Source organism: Onthophagus taurus, chromosome 8, assembly GCF_036711975.1.
Source record: "Onthophagus taurus isolate NC chromosome 8, IU_Otau_3.0, whole genome shotgun sequence".
Taxonomy (NCBI): Eukaryota; Metazoa; Arthropoda; class Insecta; order Coleoptera; family Scarabaeidae; genus Onthophagus; species Onthophagus taurus.
In genome coordinates, this window is record NC_091973.1 from 5425190 (window position 1) to 5448646 (window position 23457).

Here is a 23457-nt window from a genome sequence, read left to right on the forward strand (position 1 = left end):
AATTTTTAGAATAGTTGTTAAATTTGAATAACACTTCTTTAAACAGTTTATGGATCCATATATGGAAAATTTAATATACAATCGAATGTAATTTTGATATAAGAGATGATGTGAAGTTAGTCACTACCCTGTTGGTCGGTTTACACGGCTAACTTTGCTCGATTCGCGTCCATGATTGGTTGGGTTAGGTTGTTAAGAGTGAATATTTATTTTTTAATCTCGTTTATTTAGGTTACCTGAAGTTCCGGTTCCAATTTTGAGATGAGCGCACACGAAGGTATGTTGATCGGCTGTTTTTTTTTCTTGTTAATACGCGTTTTCATTATTTCTATTGAACGATTTCTCTTAGGGGTTAGTTGCGATTCCTGCCTCAAAGGCAACTTCCGGGGGCGACGCTACAAATGTCTAGTCTGTTATGATTATGACCTTTGCGATACCTGCTATGAAGCTGGGGCCACAAACACTAGACACACTACTGACCATCCAATGCAATGTATTTTGACACGAGCTGACTTTGGTAGGTGTTTTTCTCAAAAGTTACAATTGTAGCAAACGTATCTTGATTTCTAGATTTGTTTTATGGCGGAGAAGCGCTTTCTAATGATCATCCACAGTCATACACTTGCCCATATTGTTCACGTATGGGATACACAGAAGCTACTCTTCAAGAACATGTCACTGCTGATCATGCAGATACTTCTTTTGAAGTGGTAAGTGTGTGGGTATAGAAATTAATAAGCATATATGAATCTCCTATATGTTTGAAAAATAATCTTTATAAATAACTAAAAAGAAAGTTATAATATTTAGTATTAAATGACTGTGGTACATTTAGAAAATAAAAAAAAAAAAATTTTTTTATAACAATAAATTTTGAAAACAATAATTGTTCGACTAGAAAGAATTCGAATGGGCACATACCATCGAAATTCGCGGACATAGGATTGTCGGGCAATTTGTTTCGATCCCGGTCGGCGAGAGGTTCGCGAAAAACGCGCGGAATCCCCTATATCCCCAATAAAATCCGTGGAAAAAGCCGGGCAGATTCACTGGGAACGATTTTTTCGTTCGGTAACAATTAAACCAAAATTCACAATGATGCATTCACTCTGGCGAAAAATTTACGACCGCCTTCGCTGCGGTTCCCATTGCGCGTTTTTTGTCCGTTTTGTAACTCCTCCCCGTCCTGAGCCTTGGATAACTCGGATTCCCCTCGTGACGCTTCGAGCCACATGGGAGAAGCGCGGTTATCTGCGGGCTGCTTAGGCGATTCAAAATATTTGAGGGCCGCCGTGGGATTCTTTTACGGTTTTCGATTTGTCTTTTCGCGATTAACCCCCTACATCGCCGTCGACACAAAACATTTTTGCGAACGCAAATCTTATTTTTTATTGTTAATTAAGTATTATGTGGTTACCGTAGTCGTTTAGATTCGGGTTTCAAAACGAAATATCAAATTACTAAATTACAAAATCCATCACTGTCTGGTTGCCATTTCGGGTGAAAAAAATCAAAGCTAAAATCGGTTGTGAGCGTCGCAAGCCTCCCGCGGCGCTTCGCCTGTCGCCAGGCGGGGCCGAAATTTTTTCCGCCGGCAATTAGACATGTGGGGTTGCACCGGGCCACATGGCTCTCGTGACCTTAAGGGACGCTGTCGTAGGTTTGCCCGGTGTGTGCCGCGATGCCAGGTGGGGACCCCAATCTGATGACGGACGACTTCGCCGGTCACTTGACTCTGGAGCACCGCACGGGGCCCCGGGATCTCATCTCCTTCCTTGATGAGCCGATGGCGACGCGCCACAATGTGCGTCGCGTTACCCATTCGGCGCACTTGGCCGGGGGTACCAGGGGCGGCCAAACCTCAAGACCACGTCGGTCCAACATGCATTTCAGGTATTTTGAACCTCAAAAACTTTTATCTTAGTGACACTTCTTGTAATACATTTCAAACACCAACAAGACATTTGATACTTTATAGCGCTTGTTTAGTAACTCACACTTTTTGCATTTTTATTTTTGTTGAGAGTGTTTGAATACTAGAACGATGCACGTGATACAAGCTCACAGCTTCCATCGCTTTTTTCAATAATTGTTTAGTAGTGTCGCTAACTAACAGTTGGCTTATTTCTAAGCGTATTTGGATCTGGTGGGTTGACCTCTGTTTCTCCTTCGTCCAGGGAATCCGTGGATCCGATTGCAGAATTGCTCTCGCAGTTATCTGGAGTACGTCGCTCAACTAGTAATACGAATAGCACCCCCAGTCAGCTTCAGCAACTACAGATGCAACTTCAGCTCGAACGACAACAGGTGAACGCAGCTCGACAACAATTAGAAAGAATGCCACGTAGACAAAATCAGTCCCAAAACACTTTGAGGGAGGCAGCCTCTTCAGCGGCTAGCCCTGGTTATGGCTTCCTGATAAACCCAAGCGCATCTCAATCGCAGCCTTCGAATACCAATTCATCGGCTACTCCGCAAGCAGCTAACCACTTCCTCTTGGAAAACCTTTTAGAAGAGCTTTCCCTCCAGAATAGCGCAGAACCAGACGATAACAGTATAAGAGAATTTGCTGAGGAGTTATTATTGGCTACCATGACCCAGTTAAAAGAGGATCAAAGAGAGTCTGAAAATGGACGAGCAATAACAGATGAACCGCAGGCGGTTCAAGTGGTTAATGTACCTCCCGTAACTTTGAATGGTGGAAGAGATGGACATACCGGAAGGATTTTGCGTGGAAGGGCTCGATCAGATGGTCATAATGCATCCAGACGAGCCGATGCTAATAAATCTGTAGATAGCATTAGGCTTAAACAACAACCGCAGCCCGATCAACCGCATTTGGGCAACAGATAGTCAAAGAAACGCGCGCCGCTCTACTAATGTGATAGCCTGCATTACTTAACAAAGAAGAGATCGCGCCCTAGCGGCTGCACGAGAAACCGTAATATAACACATCTATATTTAACGATTGTTTTCCATATGTACCGCATACCTTTCTTTACACTCGTGCGTTATCGCTATGTGGGTGTCTAAGGCCCCCCTCGTTGCGTAGTAGCGTTTTGCACGCAACCCCCTTTTCAATGCAGCCATAGCTCATTGGCGAGCTATGGCCCGTTTACAGCTGGTTCCTTAAGTTTGTCTTTAGTTTTTTTATACACGCAAAACAAATTTTTGTTTTGTATAAAGCTTGTATGGAGTTTGTTAAAATAAAACGATGTTTAAATGTTTTTAATTGTTTTATTTACGTTCTTTTTTTTACCTGTAACACGCGTTAACACATTTTTTTTTCTGAAAACTAAAAATTATAATTGCTTAAAATTATATTTAATTCATTTAATTGCATGTAATTGCCATACTGCAACTTTCGTTTTCAATGCAGGTTTCTATTTTAATTAACTATTCATTCAAAAAATAATGTAATTAGTTAATATGAAATCATGTTAATGAATTAACTTTATAGTATAAAGTTTTTCTTAATTCTTGTATAATTGGCGTTAATTACAATTAACGAGAGAAGAGAACGGTGAAGATTTGGTCGCGTAGGAATTATCGAATTAAAATTTATGTACGTCATTAAGCCGCGAGCTAAAGAGGTCCGTTCTAGTTACCAGCTGTTGCTGGCACATGGAACACCTTTTGGGTACCTGGTCCTCGGATAAACTATACACATCTATCCGATTCACTGCCGTCGAGACGCCTCTCCCACCGCTGTACCAGCACATGGCATCGTATTAGCGCCGCACATGGATCTCGGCCCTAATGGGCTCATTATCAACCTATTGCCAATTTGTCAGAGAATTATTTTAAATCAAACTCAATCTGTTTTCTGCATACAGCATAGACTGTACAGTTGCATAAAAATCTTAATTGTTTTATAATGATAGCGAAATTTAAAAGGACTCGAAAAGATTGATATAGAAGAACTTTTGAGACTTTTAGACTTTAGAAATGTCTTTGTGATTTCTTTGTATATTGTATAGTTTTTCTTCTTTGGAAATGGATACTGAGAGACTCAGGTGCCCGGCCTGTAGGTAGATTTGTGTGGATCTGAGAGCAGCTGCAAGGAAAGTGCCATATGTTTGATGCAGTTTTGGTGTGATTGAACATATAGGTCCCAGATATGAAGCCGAAAAAACAACTGGCTCCTCGAAAAACACCTTTCGCACCGGCCACCTTTTCTTGAGCCCCTCCTTACGAAACTAATCAAAATTTAAATTTTACAAGCTGCGCGGAAGGGTTTCGGGCCGCGGGAATCTTTTTATTCCCCGTCCGTAGAATCTGTTCTATTGTGCATTGTTCCGAAAAGAGGTACCTTCTCCTCCAAAGACCTCCCCGACATGTGGCACGTGCCTGAATCCTAATGCTCCTAGACAAAAACCGCTTATTGTCCCCCAAAAACGGCCGATAGGTATACGTCCTATTTCGTGTTTTTCTTCTTTTATGTTTTTTCTCTTCTTTTATATCGCTTATTTTTGTAAGCACAATCTGCTATCACAAAAAAGGGACTTTCTGTTAACAGCTGGGGTATAATCTCTTTTAATTCTTAAAATTCTTATTTAATTTACGAACTAAAAAAGTTTATATGTGTATACTCGATACGATTGGCGATAGAAAGGCGAGTCATCTAGGCGACAGAACTCCATATGGTATTTATGTCTGATTTTATAAATCGGGTTATTAGAATTATTAAATCGTTCGTATTTTATGAATTTGTTTCTTTATGGTTATTATTTATCAATAATAATATTAAAGTAAATTAAAAACATCAAAAATGATTTTTTTTATTGTCATTGCTAATAATGAGTAAGTATTTACACCATTTATTCGAGATTTATTACTGCACCGATTCGTGATTTTATATATAGATGGTTTATTTTACATCGTATATATAGAGATGATAGAAAGATTAATCATCAACTAAATATATTTAAAGATCTCTTCTTATTCTATTAAGAAGAATATTATGTTACAAAGTAAATCTAATTAGCATATAAATCACTTCATACAGTTAACCGAATTTCCCGGGATTTGTGTTGAGGTATTTGTTTTATTGTTATTTGATCCCGGATTGATGCCCGGCAGTTTCCGTAGCTTACGAACCCGAGAGTATTGATTTGAGGGCGTCAATTCGACGCTCCCATCCAGCAGGAAATTAGCGAAATTTTCCGTCCAGTTTTGATTTGGGAGCAGCCGAAAGAAGTGGTCCTTCTTTTTTTGGATCTTTCAGGTGGTCGCGTTGACGCCAGGTGGACGCGTTTCTTCCAAAACGACGGTCGTTTTCGTACTTTCATGACTGGCGCGTATCTCTTTTTTACGTAATTTCGCCAACGAATTGCAACAGTGTTTCATCCAATTAGAGTTCAATTTGGAAATGATATATGTATTATATGGGATCGTTTAAGATAGAGAATATCATATGGTTTATAAAATGTTTCCCACGTGGGTGCAGAACCGGAAGTGCGTCGTAAAAATCTTGGTGGAGACCACACCCCCTCTTAAGCGCACATACCTGGCGCTCGATTATTTTACCGCAACAGCGCAATTTCATCTCGGGCAAATGTTCATCTCGTCAACGGCTTGCCTTATGTCGCCGGATCGCAGGTACCCAAAAAACATCTGCGAGAGCAGAAGCTGGCGGCGAATAAATTGGTACAGCAGCCGTTTCTAACCTTCTGTTCGGCCTCTAATCTCTTCTTTGTATTTGCATCTTTGTTCTCACCCGCGCTCCTCCGTTGGTTCCCTTGGGAAAAGGGCTGTTTTCTTTCTTGAGGACTGCCACCTTTAACACACTTCCTGTTTACAGGAAGTCCTTAACTCTTCACTTGATCATAATTTAGAAAAAAAATCTTAAGCAGCTTTCTGACTCCAATCTTAATTAATCAATATAAAAGGAAGTCGAATCTAATAATGTAATCAAATTTGTGTTTTTAACAGATGTTATATAAGGGAGTTAATCGAATCGATTCGATACTTTGATTGATAGCAATAATTCTGCAAGCTGCAATACTAAGACATTTATCGTTGAGTGATGTACCGCGACCGTCCAATCAAAATAATGAGAGAAAATAAAGATTAAATGTGATGACCACTTTAAAATTTACATATAACGTATCATTTAATCACAACAAACCCTCTTTTGATTAGAATCTTAATGTCGAGTTAATTTGATGTATGATAAAGTAAAGATGTGACAGCTGCTTTAAAAAGCTAAAAATCGTTTTCTTAAAAAGAGAAGTGTGAGTAGGTGTTCTCTTGAAATAATCCGCGCAAAGATAATTTCTGCGCAGCGCGCCATTAAATTATGAGCAGCGAGATAAAAATCGCGGGGCAGAGAAGGTGGGTGCTCCTCTCCTCGGAACGTAGAAAAACAAAACCTCATGGGAACGGGCGAGCAGATGGTTCGATCGAATTACGAATCCCGAGGTGCCACCTGTACTGGAGCACGTGTAGCAGGCCGTATCTGTTTTCGAAAAGAAACCGGCCAGTAGCTTCAAGACGCATGCGCGCGTCATTCGTCGAAGGCCGCGATTTTCAAAGCTTTCGTTGGCGACAGGAGATGCAGGAATGCCAACACTTTGTACTGCGGTGACGTCGTTTCGAATAGACGGTAGATCTCGAACCGCTGCGACGTCTTCCTTTCACTCGGTGTTATGAAAACCGAGATTCGCGACTTTTTCTACTTCGCGCAAAACTTTATATAACTACGCAGCTGCCGGTATTTAAGAGATTTCGCTTAATTTATTGGCCCAGGTTGCCATCGTTTCGAAACTACCTCCCCAAGATGCGACTTAATCAACCAACAGTATATTTTAATGTCAAAAAAAGAAATGATTTACATTTTATTACGTTTTATGGATTACTCCAAACGAAACCTTTTAAGGTTTCAAAATTGTTTTTGTATATTTCTTTTTGAATCCTTGAAGAGGAATTCTCTAATGTTTGCATTGCTTCTTCATTACATTCTCGGGAGCCTCACCTTGTTAGAGAAAAGATTTATGTCCGGCCTTAATGCCAACCTATGTTGCCTGATCGTCTTGTCTTTGAATGTTCATGTATTTTCTCAAGAACGGTTGTCAAAGATAATCGTTTTGTGTACTTACCTATTTATTAATAATATAACGGGAGTAGGTGGAAAAAATAAGACAAGTATAAATTATTTTCACAGTATTTTTATATAATCAAAAAAATGACGCACAAACGCGCCTCCGTACAACGACAAAATTAATTTAATTCAATTTTTACGTATAAAAATAAAGGGAGGATTGAGACGCGACCAAGTTTGCTCGATTACGGTCGTCTCTCCTACAAGAAGGACAAATGTACAATATATATTACAAAAATAATAATAATTAATAAAAGACGAACAAAAGGGGTGGCGATTCGGAACAACAAGTGGTCGGAAATTAATAAGTACAAAGAATTGAAAACGGTTCTCTGTTTTATTTCTAAATACTTATTAGATTGAGCTTTTTAAAAAATCCCAATTTAATCCTTGTGGATTTTTCAGAAAGCCCCCGAAAGAAAAAAAAAAAAGAGGGGGCGGGAAAAACTTTCGTATAAAATGACTTAGTTTAAATAATAATATTAATAATAACAGGAACATAATTTGAAAAAAAAAACATGCTATTTAGACTTATAAACTAACGCTCACTAAATGTACACAAAAAGTTGTAAAATTCTTCCCGGATTCAAAGTCAATGGCATTGTCTTTATTACGTGGGACCGTTTTGTCACTTGATCTCACAATTTTTGACTTAGCGTGTAAAAAAAATCACAACATCATCGTGGTAGCTTGTCATTTACTGGAACGGGCGGCGCCACTGCGCAGAAACGAGGTTGGCCGCGGAGCGCGGCGCCAAAATCTTTGGTGCATGAACCCTAAAATCTAGTGCCAATGGCCAAAAGCTAAACAAACGCTAAAAGTAAGAGGAAAAAGACTATCTTACAAGGCATAGAAAATTAATAAATAATTATGTCCATTAACAAGATTTTGCGAGGGTTCACTTTGCGGTATCGCGACGAACTAAATTTACGGACAGCGCCGAGCCGCGCGGCGACGTCGCTGTTAACGCAGCGCCGAAGTCCACTACGATTACAATATTATTATTAAGTACATACTTCAACATTCGAAAACGCATTCATAAATAACGCACAACTATCAGTTAATCAGTGGGGAGAATAAATACAGTTATATTTACAGAGCACTGGTTTCATTTTCTCATTTTGTTTGTTAGTTTTTTTTATTTGGATACTAGACCTCGGTCGCGAAGAGGCCCGTCGCTAACGCTTCTTGAGGGTGAAAGTGTTCTTCTATCACATAGACGCCATTGGACTCTTTTTCCGTTGGCCTTTTATATGGAGATGAGGCATCACTATAATAGACAAAAGAAACGGTACCGTTAGATTATTTTATATTTATATAAAAACGTACTAATTTTTAATTGCTTAATAAGAGTATAATAATTAAAATAAAACAATGTATATTTACCTAGAGCCACACACAGCCGATGAAGTATTAGACATCACAGACAAACGCTTGATGTGTTCATAGTCGGGTTCCTGTAGCTTGGCAGCTAAATGGGTCGACGGATTCCTGCACTGTACTAACGGTTCAGTGTTCAACTGTTTTTGCGATCGTGTCCTTTGCAAACTGTACACTGGCCGGCCGTCGATCACTTGCGATGTCTTTGGGAAGGCATCGCCTTCGCTAACACTAACATTAGACACACTGCAATCGTCCAGGGAGGTTAAGTTGGAGGAGTGCACATTGTTGGTACACTTGCCCCACGTGTTCTTGATCATGTGGGCGTCGGCGGACATCGCGGCGCCGCGTTTCGCGAAACTGCTGCTCGCCGTGTTTTGAGCGTTTTGAAGACGCGCCTCCTCGTCTTCTTTGGCCTTCTCGCGTTTCCTCCTGTGTTTCATACAAATGATGACGCCAACGGCGACTAGGACGAGCAGCGGCACGAAGGTGGAAATGGTGGCGATAACGACTACGTGTTCCGTGGTGAAATTCGATTCGGACGATACTCTGGCGCTGGGAGCGACGCTCGAGGCGGACTCATCGCAAACTTTTCCGCTAAATCCTGGGGCGCATAAACACTCGAAGCTGTGGGCTCTGTTCACGCAACTTCCGCCGTTCTGGCAGACGTTTCCGCTGCACTCGTCGACTTCGACGCTACAGTCTTTACCCGAGAATCGCGGAGCGCAATTACATTGATAGTCGTTGGTTAGTTGTAAACAAGTTCCCCCGTTAGCACAAGGTTTCGCTAGGCAATAGTCGACTCGTTTATCGCAAAGGTTTCCGACGAATCCGGGCACACATTTACATTGAAATTCGTTTGTCATATCAATACAAGTTCCCCCGTTCAAGCACGGGTTTCCTACACAATCGTCGTAGTTAACTTCGCAATATTTCCCAACGAATCCCGAGAGACATTTGCATTCGTATCCGTTGGGACTCTCAACGCAGGTCCCTTGATTCCTGCACGGGTTCGAGAAGCACTCGCCGAGCCGGATTTCGCAGGTAGCGCCACCGAAACCGGCCGGGCATTCGCATTTGTACGCGCTTCCGGTTTCCGAACACGTTCCCCCGTTTTGACAAGGGTTTTCTTTGCAAACCGAGGTTTGTTCGCAATGAGATCCTTGAAAACCCGGAGGACAGAGGCAGGAGACCGACGTGCCGTTTCCGATACAGGTTCCCCCGTTGGAACATCGCGATGGGCTGCATCCGCTGATTGTGCTTTCGCAGTCGGTGCCATTGAATCCTGGAGGACAGCTGCACGTGTAGCTGCCTTGGCCGGTGTTCCTGCACGTGCCGCCGTTCTTGCAGGGTCGATGATTGGTGCAGAAATTGAGGTCCTGGTTGCAGAAGAGGCCTCCCCAGCCCTCGTCGCAGAGACAATCCCAAGGTTTCACACAGGTCCCGTGGTTGCAGCCGGGATATCGTTGACACTGATTGCATTTGGGACCCTCCCAACCGATCTGGCACCTGGAATAGAGAGGCCGCCGTTACGCCACGTCTCGTTATTATTCTAATCGGGTATTTATTTGGAAGCCGTGCGGTTCGTATCGGGAGGCTCATTGAGTTGCGGCCGGCGTCGCCGGTGCAGCTAAGGACGGCGCGCGGGGGCCCGCGGCGTCCGGCGGGGACCGGTGGGGGGATGTTACACGCCCACAGAACAGTTTCCCACGCTGCCCGGTTTCAAGTATGCAGGTCAAGGAAAGGTTAACCTCGGGTCGCCGTCCCAATCCGCGTACTCCGCGCTGCACATCTTCCGCGCCCGAACGGGGAAATTCTCTCCCGCGTACCTGCGCCATTAGAGACAGCGACGATCGCGCGCCCGTTATATCTCCTATATCTAATACCTCAATTCCTCCTATTTCCTATTATTACGTATTTCGGTTACTCCTATCATACAAAATTTACCGACTTTCGGCGACCCGAACAAAACCTTTTAACCATTTTAATTGATTTCGATAGATCAAAGAGACAAACCGGAAATAATAAAACCGACAACATTAACTATTTCACGTAATTTAATCGCATAAAATAATTATAATCCTATAACGTCTGATTTACGACTATTTTATGGTCTTTGTCCTTTTTGAAATGTAATAGTGACAATTCTCTTAAGAGACTGTTGCATGTGAGAGTATCGTTGGGTAAAAGGTAATCGGAACACTTAAATTCTAAGAAAGAAGATAATAGAAAGTTTAAGTTTACTTTACGATTATTCTTTTTTCCATTCTATAAACAATAAATCCGATAAATAATTAAAAAATTTCAAAACCCGACGAAACTAATTTGCTAGATTACTAATAAACCTAACCAGGAAGTACCGATATTAGAAGATCTTTTTTTATAAACTCCTATATCCTTTAGGATGATAAACGTATTAAAAACCGCAAAACCGGTTCTAGAACCATTAAATTGAGCAACGATATCGTTTCCGACACAAACTTCCAAATAAACGATTCCGGTCTAGTTTCGACGAGGAAGAATTTCTTGTGGGATTCATAGGTACTGGGACGGTTTTGGACGTGTGTAGCTTCCAGGGAAGCCCTTTGAATGAAAGATATCCTACCTGCACTCGTTCGGGACGTTGCAGAAGCCGTGGACTTCATCGCAGCCGAGGCTGCAGCGAGCTATAACAAAAAGAGACAACGTTAACTTTGGTATGCTTTTGCGGAAGAAGGACGGAAGACGCGAGGAAGTGGCGCGACGAAGGGCGGAAAGGGGGGCGGCAATAATTGAAGAAGCAGCCAGCGGAGTGGAACACGCGTTCGGGAGAAAAAGGCGGACACGGGGGCATATGGTACTTACGTTTCGTGCAGTAATCTCCCTGCCATCCAGCGAGGCATACGCGTTCGCCCGTGGATGAACACGTAAAATGACCAAAATTATCATCCCTTGGACGACACAGGTTTTCGCAACCTTTTCCAAAATAATTCACGTTACAAGTCACTCGAAATTCTACTTTCAATGAATAACCATCGGATGTATCTTCATGCGATGTCCATTTTTGGCCTACTTCAAGCCAAGTTTGCGTTGCCAATCTTAATAACACTGCAAAAAAAATTTAAATTATGAATTAATGAATCATAGTAATAATAATAATAATATAAGGATAATAATAAAATAACAATAACAATAAAAGTGGCGTTAATTGCGCGGTAGCGCGTGAACAATGACGCTTACATAAAGCGCTCCTTGGGAATTTCTCTAAGTACAGTTACCGGTTTATATTAAAATAATTAATACGCCCGGAAACGGCTCAGCGTCGGTTTTTTTCTCACTTCGCTTAATTAGCTTTCCGTAAACCTTTAAATAAGAACCCGGTGGTAGTAATTAGCCGCGTGGTCACGAACGTCATGCGTAAGCCACCTTTGATTTCCTTCGGTTTCAATTCAATTTTCACCTATTCGAACCGTTTAATCCAGTTAGCTTGGTATCCATAAAGTTATTTCACAAGGTTATATTTTGGACTAAAATACTAAACTTTTAATGATATATATATATATGTGTGTATGTATGTGTAATAGTTAAGAGTCTTTAGAAATCATTAAGAAAATTTTGGAGAAGAAAAAAAGTTGACCGACGTTATACATCTGTCCAAAACTGTCGGTCAGGTCGAGTTCTAATCAATTGTTCGGCAGATGGCCAAGATTTCCGCGTGAGAAGATTTCTCAGGTAGCTTCGAGTAAAAACAGACAGAGCGGAGGCCCGTCCTACGAGACGACGAAATGTGCGAGTACACCTGCATTATCCCCGCGCCCTGTCGGAGTCGGGCGCAGCTGTATCCGGTGTACTTGGCTACACTAAGACACCTTTTATTCTAAGCCTTGGCCGGCCCTGATTCAAATCTCTTCAGAAACGACGAAACGTCCCAATGGGAGATGATTATTTTCCTTTTCTCTTTCTTCAATAAAACGAGTTCAGGTGCGGGAAGAGAGCCTTCTTATCATGTTGCCGCGCCGAGGAGGAAGTCTGAGATAATATTCCATATTAGGGGGAGCTCTGCAAAGGGCAGGATATCCGGTCCCGGGCCGTTCGAAAATCTAAAAGGTTCACTCGCGAGTATTTTTTTTTTCTAAAAACCGTACGGGAACCGCCGAGAAATGCTGAGAACGAGACGGTTCTCTTTACTTTTAATTAACGGGGACCCGTTAAAGCGCGGGCGGGGGAAATTTCAATTCAATCGCAATTTTTACACTAAATAAACGAGGAAACCCGCAAACCCGACCAAATCTCATATATATTTTTTACTTCCCATACTTTTTTCTTTACACTTTTACATTTTTCTTTGCTCGCTTCTTTACATCTTTAGGTAAAATTTTAAAAAATCTCTACGTAACCGATGTAGTTATCGGTTTTTATTCCGTAGGAGAAGAGCGTCGCACGTGCGGACCAGCTGTCAAAATTTGTTCGAGATATGACGCTTCCGTTTCTTACCTTGCGCGGACGAACCGGGAAATTCTGGGCAGCTGCGTTTCCCGATAAGAAGAAAAGAATTGTTTAAATAACTCTTGGGGTTACTTTTTAATGGCGCTAACTGTACGCCGGCCAGGTGCTATACAAAATAACCGTCCTCTCATGCTCTCCCCTCTATACACACACACTCATACACGTACACACAACACATTTACGATACACGCACACTGGAAAGCCTTATAGTCATTTTTCGGACTCTCTCACAAACTCTCTTCCACCGTTTAATGTTTTAGAAAATATTTCATTTAAAAAAAAAATTTTTTTTGTTTATTAATCTAACTTCAATTAGATATAATATGAATTTGTTTGAATTAGTTTGAATATTAATAACCCTTAGAGCGTTTAAAATCTAATGAAATAACCAAAATTGAATAACACCGCTTTTTGCCGTGTTAATTTAACTTCACGGATTAAAAATACAAAATGAATTAAACGCTTTAAGTTTAATTTTGTTCTGATTTTTATAATAACGGAAAATTTTGCGATTAGTTTTTTAAAACAATACTTTTACTCGGGATAAATTTAATAATGGTTGGCGTAGATAATGAGTTGATTACTACAAAAAAAAATGAGAAAATAAAGTAGTGACTTACCGTCAACCGTGGAATTGCCATTTAGAGCTTCGACGATGAGCGAAAACGAGCTCTGTAAAAAAAGAAATAACATTTTTTGGTCAAAGAGAAAACAACTTTCACTATAAACAATGTAGAGAGTGGTAAAGAGACGTTGGGGCGCGCATGGAGGATCTTCTTCTCGCGCATTGTGTTACAATAATATTGAGAAACGGTACGTAATTGAAAAGTCGGTAATTATAATCGGTTATATAAGACGGCTCCGGTATAAATATCAAAGCGCTAATTATTTTTAAAAGCGGGCGGCGCGTAGCAGGAATCCGTCGTTGCGAAACGACGGCGTAGGAAGAACGTAACATCTTCAAATTGCTCCACGCTTTCGAATTTTACCGTATCGGTGAAAATATTTAGATTCTTTTTCGTTTTAGAAATTCGCGAACCGTCGACGTTTGCGAAAGTCGAAAGAGAATTAAATAAAAAAAAATAAAAAAATACCGCACCCGATAGGATCGATAAATCTAAATTACAATTAATTTGAATTTATACACAAGGTAAGGTTCCCACGGAGACCTGTTTCAACCGCGTATAATAAGTAACAAAATTCTCGAGCGGAAATAAGTACACTCTCGACAACAATCTCGTGGTCCAATCTCCGGACGGACCTCATCCCGACGTACTCCGTACCGATTCTGAAAGCGAACGGATCGATCGCGCTTCGTTCAACTTCATTTTCACTCCAAACACTTTTATTTCATCTTATTTTATACTTTTAACTAGATTACTTTCATCTCGTTATCAAACACAACATTACCATAATATAATGTTGTTATCAAAATCAGCAACACATTTAATATTTACACTAAAACGTCCAGTTTCGTTAATTTTAGATCGTTTTGGAGGGTATCCAGATTTATTTTCTCGGTCAAACTTTGTAATGTTAAAAGAAGCAAAAACAAATCAAGTCAATCTTACATTTTTTTTTTTTAATTTTTCAAAGACTTATGGAATTATATTATAGAAGGGTGAGGGTCGGTTACTGTTAAAACCCATTCATTTTTCTTTTTAAAGAACCGTGCTGGTGTACCCGCGTTTACTTATTGTATTTATGACGGGGTTGATAAATAAGTATTCGCAAAAAGGGGGAGGGTGAATAGGGGTGAATGATTTGGATGAAAGTTGCAAATCTAAAGATTTTTTTTGAATTATTTCTTTAACCGTCTCAACGGTATGATATGCGCTAGACCGAAACGATGGACAACCCTTTTACATAAACGACGAGGGTCATATTGTTTTCAACTCGTTTCCTTTGATACACTAAGAATATATGATTTCTTATTTATAATGCTTTTAAAGCATATATATTATTAAGTTTGACTGAGAAAACAAACGTACAAAGATGTAGCCCGCATACAGCATTTTTTTTGTATATTTTATTTTTTTATTCTTTGGCCGTTCCGGGGCCTCGACGGTTAATCCTCGTACGAGTCGGTCGCGCGGAGGCAGGTGGCGCAAAATTGTGCACGCACCGCCGGCGCAGGAATTCTTACCGGCCAGGTGAAGTCGAATGGTATCCTAATTGGGGTGGCGTAGCCGTCCTCGACGGCGGACGTGACGACGTTGCCGAAGGTGCACGGAGATGCCGCGTCGATTTTCACTTGGTACTCCTTGAGACAGACCCGAAAACGAGCTGGACACGATGGTGGGTCGCAATCCTCGGTTTGGTTGGTGAATGACAGTAGCTTCAACTCGAAGACGCCGGCAGCGTCGACCTGGGGAATCCCAAAAAACATCCGGCGTCAATTGAGGAAGTTTTTAAAATGAATGGCTTTTGAAAGATGATGATGATTAAGGGTGGTGATACTTTATTATGGGTTGTTATGATTGAGAGGAAGCATTGCCAAAGATCCCCGAGTTATCAATGCTTCTTCTTCAAGGATTTGTTGATGATTTATTTAAGGGGAGGGTGAATCGTTGGTTACCTTAGTGATAAAGATGATGAATAATCCGAATAGAAAACAGCAAGAAATCCGGGAATCCATGGTTCAGCAACAGCGTCGACTGGAACAGCGCGCCATAAGCTTTAAATTCGGGTTGTTATAACTCGGCGGGTTCGTTTGATCACGGTGTCACAGCACTAGACCACTTTGGGGAACCCATAACGGCACATCACCGTAACTCACGTAAACGCCGTAGACGCGGACGAACTCTGTTTTAGTAGTGAGATCGTGGAGATCGTTGCGACGCGGACGCCGAGTGCAGACTGCGTCCGTGTCCGCGAGCGGCGCGACAGGACGACCGTGTGGTAGCGTCTGGTTCGAGGGAGGGGAGCGCTCTAAGGGGTCCTGTGCTTCCGCTCTGGGACCGTGCTACCCGCTACCCTTCGATGCAGCCTGCCCGTTTTAATGCGAAGGCTGCCAGCTGCTCCTTTTGCTCCTGCCTCCTGCTCCTGGGCTCTTCTTACTCCTGACGTTTCGTCCTGTCTATACCATACACCTTCCCCATACGCCACCGTTTTCTTTAATATACCTTTACATCTCCTTAATACTCTTGAACTACATACACCACGTATGCGTGTATATTCGACGTCCTCCGCGTCCACGGCGTCTCCTTAACCTATTTCGGGACGCTGTGCCACCCTCATCAAAACACCCACCATACACAGACACTTACACAAACATTCTACAGGTATTGTTTTTCGCCCTACACCATTACTACATAAGAGTACCATTTTTTTTCCATTTAAACACCTAACATCAAAACAATACCCAAATGAATATTTGTATAAATAATAAATAATAATTAATAATAAAGTCCGAATTAAAATTGATTAGTTGTTAATGTTTTGGAAAAGATCCAATTCGATGCAAAATAGAGAGATGCTTTCCCATGCGTCTCTCGCGGGATAGGTTGATTCGAAATCGCGTTTCGCGACTGGAATTTCGCAACCGCTTTAAAAATACACAACCTACTTCTGAGCTACGCAGGTCCTTCCGATTCTCGTCGTCGGGAATACGGGACGCCGTACCGACGCGGATCTCACGATCTTCCAATTAAACGGGTAAAAAAAAATTGACGGAAAAACAATATGCAAATACGCGCGAGAATTTGTTTCGAAAAATATAGATATCAATAAGCGCTACCTGTTCCCACGGAAGACGGCACTATACTAAGCAGGAAAAAAGCCGAATCCTGCTGGGATGATGTTGAACATGAGTAATAACGCCTTATGTAAGTGCTCGACTACCTGAAGATGTTACTCATGCTTTCGCTCTTTTATAAATATCGATCTTCGTACAAGGTCTTTTCGTTTCTAAATTGCGTACGAGGATTCTTGGACAAATATCGTTTACGGAGTTAAATGATTCTATTTTTAAAATCGATGTATGTTCTGTGGCGCCGTCTATTAACAAATCTATCTTTTTCGAAAATCTTACTCTTAGAATAGATTATTACTAAATATATCAAAGTAAAAATGTTTCATTTTGACAGTTATGATGGAGGAGTTATTTAAAAATAGAGTTGATAAAAATGATTTGATTTATGTATTTAGGGTTGTTTTTTATGGAACATCCTATTTTTTTACGCCACAGGAAACGTGTCGCGAAGAAAATCGGGGGCACTTCCGGAGGAAAAAAATCTCTACGCAGCCGGCAGAAGGCGCAAGATCCGGAGAAGGCGGCCCCAAAAGCCGTTTCGGCGTCGTCTATTTTTTAGCCCTCTTTGGTCGCCACTTGGCGAATGGCAACGTAGGCTGGGGCGTACTGTTACGGAGCTAATCCATCCGCTGGCCACGTGGATGTTCATCCATGCAAGCATGAGTGGACGCGCAGACAGCTGCTTCCCTCCGCGGAGTGCGCGCAGGGCCGGCCGAGGCCCTGTCAAAACCATCGACCGTGTCAAAGACGCCTGCTGCACGCTCCAAGACGCCCGGTGCCACAAAAGGGCCTTCTCAACCGACCGGCGTCGATATATCACCCATTTGACAGCCCCACAATGCCATAGATGCTAGTTGTTTGCTCGTAGATCTTACGAAAATCTTCAGATTTTTCTATTTCTTTAATCTATTCTTCATTTATTAATAACATCTCATGTTCCTTCTTTTCAATTTATTTAATAATCAATCTAATACTTGATTATTAAATAAATTGCTCTCTTTATTTTTATGATGTTAATATTTATGATATTAATACGTATATTTTGTTTTCTTTAAAATCAATTTAAACGATAATTTTTATAAAAACTTAATACAACTTGATATTTAAAGAAACGAGTATTCTAAATGAACCCTTTCTTAATGTTAACGGTTCGCCGAGTTCCACCCAAGTTTTCCTCAAGTCCTGCACTGGACGGATGCGCACCAAACCGGCACTTTGTTATCTAATGGGGCTCTTCACTTGGGGTTCCGTCTGGTAGCGGCAGCAACGTACCGGTACAATCATCAAAATGTACATACACGTAACGTAGAGTTAGGCCATATTGCCCGAGATTTATGACACAATAGCCATTATTCGGTACTTATGATTGAAATGGGCAGCAATAAATCAGGCGTTCAGAAACACCAACCCCTTTTTTCTCTTCCCCCCTAGTTTGGTGATTCCGATTTCGTCGCGCCGCGATAATTCGATTTCGGGGCACAGGAAGCGAATCCACTCATTGTATTCAAATGTGCAGGATGCCGCTTTAGACGGTCCCTCATGCATTGCGAGTATGTAAATTTTGCGTTTTCTGGAACACTCCGTTCTACTGGACACCCAACAAATTTTCATTAATTAATACTATTCTTTAAATTTAAATATGCCGGTAATAAAGTAACTTATTTACAGGTTCCTGTAAAATTGTGTCGATATGTTGTCGATAAGGTAGTTTCCTATAGTTGATGTGAAATGGTCGAATTTGTTAGTAATGTAAACAACTAAGTTAATGTTTTTAAGTGTTGTGATCAAAATAAAATAAAAACAACCTTTTCCGATTAAATGTAATTCCAACATAATTATTTTATTATTGAGAACACATATAAAGGAGGTAAATTGAATGTTAATCCTTAATTCAAAGATGAGGTTATGTTTATTACTTTTTTTAAAGCAACTCCAAAATGCCTGTTGATTTACATTACGCCAAGTGCATGGATGAATTGAATAAGCAGGCTACTACGCCTGCTTTTCAAAGCATGTACAAGTCTAAACCAGCAGGGTAAGTTTTAATTTTTACACAATAAAAATATTAACCTAAAATTTAGTTTGTACAAACTGGCGAAGCAAATGTATCACCAGATCAATCAAAGCAGGGAAGATAACGAATTGGCCTACATCTACTCATTCCGTTTTTTGAAACTACTTGAAGTCATTTATCGTCGTGACACCGACAAGCATTTCGTGCAGCTCCAATTTGACTCCATGCGAAAGGAAGTTGGCGAACTATACACAGAACTTCAAAAATCTCTTCAAAGACGTTATGATCAATTGGCTCAGAAAAAATTAAGTGAAGTACCTGAAGAACCAACCACAACAATTAAAGTCGATGATAAAAGTGTTTCTAATATATTTGGTAAATCATATTGAATCAAATTTAACATAAAACTCCCACGCCAAGTATCTCTGAAATGGGTTGAGATATCTTAGTTTTGTAAGAATTATTATTCATTATACAAAAATAAAGATGGCGCTGCAATCAAAAGAAACTCCCTTCATCACTAACTTTTTATTAGGTGTATGTGATAGAGCATGTGCAACTTTCTTTATTAACACATTTTGCGCGGGAAGCGACTAAACTCGTTTTGCGCGGATTTCACATCTTGAGCGGGAAACGACTAAACGACTAAACTTTGGCGGCAAAGTGCCCGCGCAAGATGTGTTAACATTGATTTCAATATTTAGTAGATTCGAAGATTTTTAACTTTAAAGAAGAATAGGATTGAAATAAAATTATTCATATAAACCAATAAGGTGGTCTCAACATTATTTTTTAACATAAATAACAAAACATTAACAAAATAAAAAACAGAATTACGTTCTAGGTCACCAAATAAATTTTTCACCATAATAATAATTACTTCCATTTTCATGCACGTACTCTGAGTTTCACCTGGACTCTCTTTCATTTTTGCTCTCAGATGCGTCAATATCGAAAAAAATATGAAAATTAGATGAATTTATTGTATAATGGTAACATTTTGGAAACGGAGCATATTACATAAAAACTTTTGAAACAATAGTTATAGCAAATTTTATTCTTAACAATATTGCTCTCTTTCATTTTTGCTCTCAGATGCGACAATATCGAGAAAAATATGAAAATTGGATGAGTCGCTTAAACTCCAGGTGACTTGTTGATTAAAAGGAGGTTGTCTTAAGACCAATATCGATTGTTTAGCTTGCATACTATTCCATTATTATGGAACTACTTTCATTGCACCACAGAATATTATTCAGCAAGTTGCCAAAACTCAACGAATATCGCTCAAACTCGTTTTTCTCTCTGTCTTTTATGTTTCTTAAATGTTCCAAAATTGGTAATGTTTGTGGATAAATTTATCAACGACATTCACCGTAAATTAAAATCACATTTAACTTATCTTCTTAATTGTCTCGAAACTACTAAGTTTTTCAAATCAATGTTGATAAGGAAAGTTGCATAGTTTTCGATTGCACCTAATAAAAGCGTATTGTAACAATACTACGACCGCTCCGACAAACGTATTTTGAATAATACGCCTTAACCGTTTGAAATATCAAAAAAAGTTTCAAACAAAAATCTTCTGCGAGATATTTGATTAATTATTGTTAATGAACACTTTTTTTAAATAACATTTTTTGATATTTCATAAAATAAAGGAGGAAAATTGGAAATTCCCACGACGAAATATTGTAATAATTTCTTAATTTTTGTATTAGCCCCGCCCTCAAAGGATTGGTGGTGTGGCGAACCAGTTTTAGCGAGATCGTGCGTACTCTATCTACCATTGAATACAAATTATTACAATATTTCAGCGTGGGAATTTCTTTATTTAATGAAATATCAAAAAATCTTATTATTGAGTAAAAGTGTTCGTTTAATAATTATCTACACCTCTTCTAAGCCCTTTTAAAAATGCTTCCTAATAATCTCGGTAATTAACAATAATTAATCAAATATCACGCAGAGATTTTGTTTGAAACTTTTTTTGATATTTCAAACGGTTAACACATATTATTGGAAATACGTTTATCCATAGTGGTCGAACAGCCGCTCCAGAGATACTTAGCCTGGGAGTTTTAAGTCAAACACTGTATAACAATGATTTTCATTTCACATTAGGTGATGATATTTTTATTTCATCTCAACAATTGTATCAAGAGTTGCCTAATGTTGCTGAAAATATGTTAATTATTGATATTAGATCTTCGACGCATTTCAATGAATCAAAATTAAATGGAAATTATCATTTAATTAATATTGATAATAATCTTATTGAAAGAGGGTAAGTTTTGACATTATAGAAGGTTCAATCCTCATATTATTATTTGTAGATTGTCCGCTTTTAAATTAGAAGAAAAGTTGGATAAAGTAACGAAAGATAAATTTGCAAAACGTGATGAATACATCTACATTTTGTTATTGGACAACGACACGGTGAAAGAAAGCTTCCAAACATCCAAGTTAAAAATTCTAAACGATATATTAACACTTGTAATATAAATAATATTTTCTTTATTATTCAAAATTAATTATTATTTTGCAGTGGGATGTTAACAAAAATTACAATCATGCTCCATATGTACTTAACGGCGGATACGTCGATTTTGTTGATATGTACCCGACACACAGTACAAATCCGCATGTTGTTTGTACTGATCGTTATGGCGATTTGGATGATATCTTGAATTTGGATGCGATTAATTATCCTCCAATGGAACGTTTTGGTCACACGTCAATCGTAAGTGTGACTCCTAAGGATATATTAGAAAACATGTTCTTGGAGCTTCTTAAATTATGCCAAATAATTGAGACAACCGAAAAAGAATTGTTACAATTTGAAGAAAATCTTTTAATAATGATGCAAAGTTCGGAATATTCTTCATCTGAAAAGGAACAACTGGAATACAGTAGAGCATCTTGTGATTTGCAACGACGTGCTCATTACGAAAGAAAAGATGAAATGAAGAAAGTAATGATAAAAGAAGTGAAAACGCATAAGTTGAATGAATCTGATTATTTTAATCGCCCGGAGCTGCTACATCTTGAAAGAAGCATTGTTGATGTATCTAGAAAGCGGCGTAAAGTAGCCGAAGAATTAAAGAAGTACGAATTGGAAGAAGGTGAGAAAGAAAAAGAGGAGGAAAAGAAACCACAACCGATAGTAGGCGATTCCTCGCATAATAAACCAGTGCCTTCTGAAGAAATTGTAAAAAGACCACCACCGCCAGAATTGGTAAAACTCATTCCACCAAAAGTAAACCGCGCTACAAAACCTCTTAAACCTATTTCTTCTGACAGAGGTTTAAACGGATTAGTTAACATAAAAAATAGTTGTTACATGAATTCCATTATCCAATGTTTGCGTCATATTCCATATTTACGATATTATTGTATAAGTGGTGAATACAGAAACGAAATAACCACTAAACACCCAAAATTAATCTTGGAATTTAGCGATCTTATTAAACAAATGTGGATGGGTCATAGTAGCGCGGTTAGACCGACCACTTTCTACAATGCCATAACTCGTTTGTACCCAGATTTTCGCAGAGGCAATCACGAAGATGCTAACGAGTTTTTCATGATTGTATTTAGTTATTTGAGCGATGATGTAGCCCGTGATATTCCGGAGATGGCGCGATATTTGCCTGCAGATCGTACGTCGTTTTATCGACTTACACAGCAAAAGGAATCATTCTTTATTAATAATTTTTACCATCAAATTCGTATGGACACCGAGTGTCAGAAATGTTTAAAACGCGAGATGCGATTTGAGACTGAAAATGTGCTCATTCTTGATATGCCTTTGAGAGGTAATACTTCTTTGGAAAAATTGGTGCATGTTTTTATGACAACTTGTGATGTTAATACATTGTTTTGTAATGATTGTGAGAAACCGTCTGCGTTTGATCGAAAAGTAACTTATCTACCTAGGATTTTAACGATTTTATTGAAACGGTAATTATTACTAAATTTAAATCATTTTTATTAAATTTTTTTTTTTTAGTTACACTGCAAATCGAGATGGGGTGTACGTGAAGAAAACTACAAGTTGTTCCTATCCCTTGGATGGATTAATATTTGGAAAAGCTAGATATAAACTTTGGGGTTTATGTTTGCATCAAGGCTCTTTATCGTCTGGTCATTACACCGCTGCTTGCCAAAATATTCTTGATAACAGGTTAGTAGGTATTCTTTTTAACACTGGACGGCTCGACCTTCCAGGGTTAAATGAAATAATTAAATTTTTTGGTTTAAGGTGGTATGAGCTTAATGACGAAATGGTTCGTCCTATCGATTTGACTCCGACTACTTACGAAAAGGAGGTGTATTTACTATTCTATCAGCTTGTTGATGAGAAAATGGTTGGGTTCTTGTGAAAAACTTGTGATATCGCAGATTGACTATTTTTATACATTTGTTACTACGTTACCTAGTCACAATAAGCAATGTTTATTCCGCTGTTGTAAATCGATATTTGTTTACTCCCACGCATTTAAAGTATTATTCCCCATAAATTATTATTAGTTTAATATAAATTTACTAAATAAAACGAAAAATGCAAATTAATACTGTTTATTTTCACCCTTTAAAATTACACACAGTGTACAAGAGTATATAAAATATAAAATATACGAGTATATTGTTTGTGGAAGTATCAATTGACGAGACTGTATAAAATACAGTGAGTATATAAAAATATTTAGCACCAAAAGC

General features: G+C 39.3%; 3 protein-coding genes across 4 annotated transcripts; 2 read left to right on the forward strand and 1 right to left on the reverse strand.

Moving 5' to 3' along the window:
* Positions 1–20: 20 nt before the first annotated feature.
* On the forward strand, positions 21–3227 carry LOC111425491 (E3 ubiquitin-protein ligase KCMF1-like). Of its 2 annotated transcripts, XM_023059554.2 has the most exons (6): positions 21–178; positions 232–277; positions 350–517; positions 571–710; positions 1661–1893; positions 2133–3227. In XM_023059554.2, exons 2-6 carry the CDS (start codon positions 262–264, stop codon positions 2851–2853), a joined length of 1278 nt encoding a protein of 425 aa, XP_022915322.1. In that variant the 5' UTR covers positions 21–178; positions 232–261; the 3' UTR covers positions 2854–3227. The 2 variants fall into 2 exon arrangements, with proteins under 2 accessions (XP_022915322.1, XP_022915323.1); XM_023059555.2 differs by lacking the exon at positions 21–178 and having other exon boundaries at positions 185–277; positions 2178–3227.
* A 3926-nt stretch (positions 3228–7153) lies between these two features.
* LOC111425484 (neurogenic locus protein delta) lies at positions 7154–15852 on the reverse strand. The gene is made up of 7 exons (XM_023059533.2): positions 15546–15852; positions 15114–15335; positions 13588–13639; positions 11327–11569; positions 11088–11148; positions 8489–9991; positions 7154–8372 (listed from the first exon to the last, which is right to left on the reverse strand). Exons 1-7 carry the CDS (start codon positions 15603–15605, stop codon positions 8252–8254), a joined length of 2262 nt encoding a protein of 753 aa, XP_022915301.1. The 5' UTR covers positions 15606–15852; the 3' UTR covers positions 7154–8251.
* A 2582-nt stretch (positions 15853–18434) lies between these two features.
* Positions 18435–23310, forward strand: LOC111425360 (ubiquitin carboxyl-terminal hydrolase 8-like). Its single transcript, XM_023059339.2, has 8 exons — positions 18435–18588; positions 18649–18756; positions 18803–19110; positions 20860–21022; positions 21072–21231; positions 21284–22698; positions 22748–22921; positions 23000–23310. Exons 2-8 carry the CDS (start codon positions 18659–18661, stop codon positions 23118–23120), a joined length of 2439 nt encoding a protein of 812 aa, XP_022915107.2. The 5' UTR covers positions 18435–18588; positions 18649–18658; the 3' UTR covers positions 23121–23310.
* Positions 23311–23457: the final 147 nt, after the last annotated feature.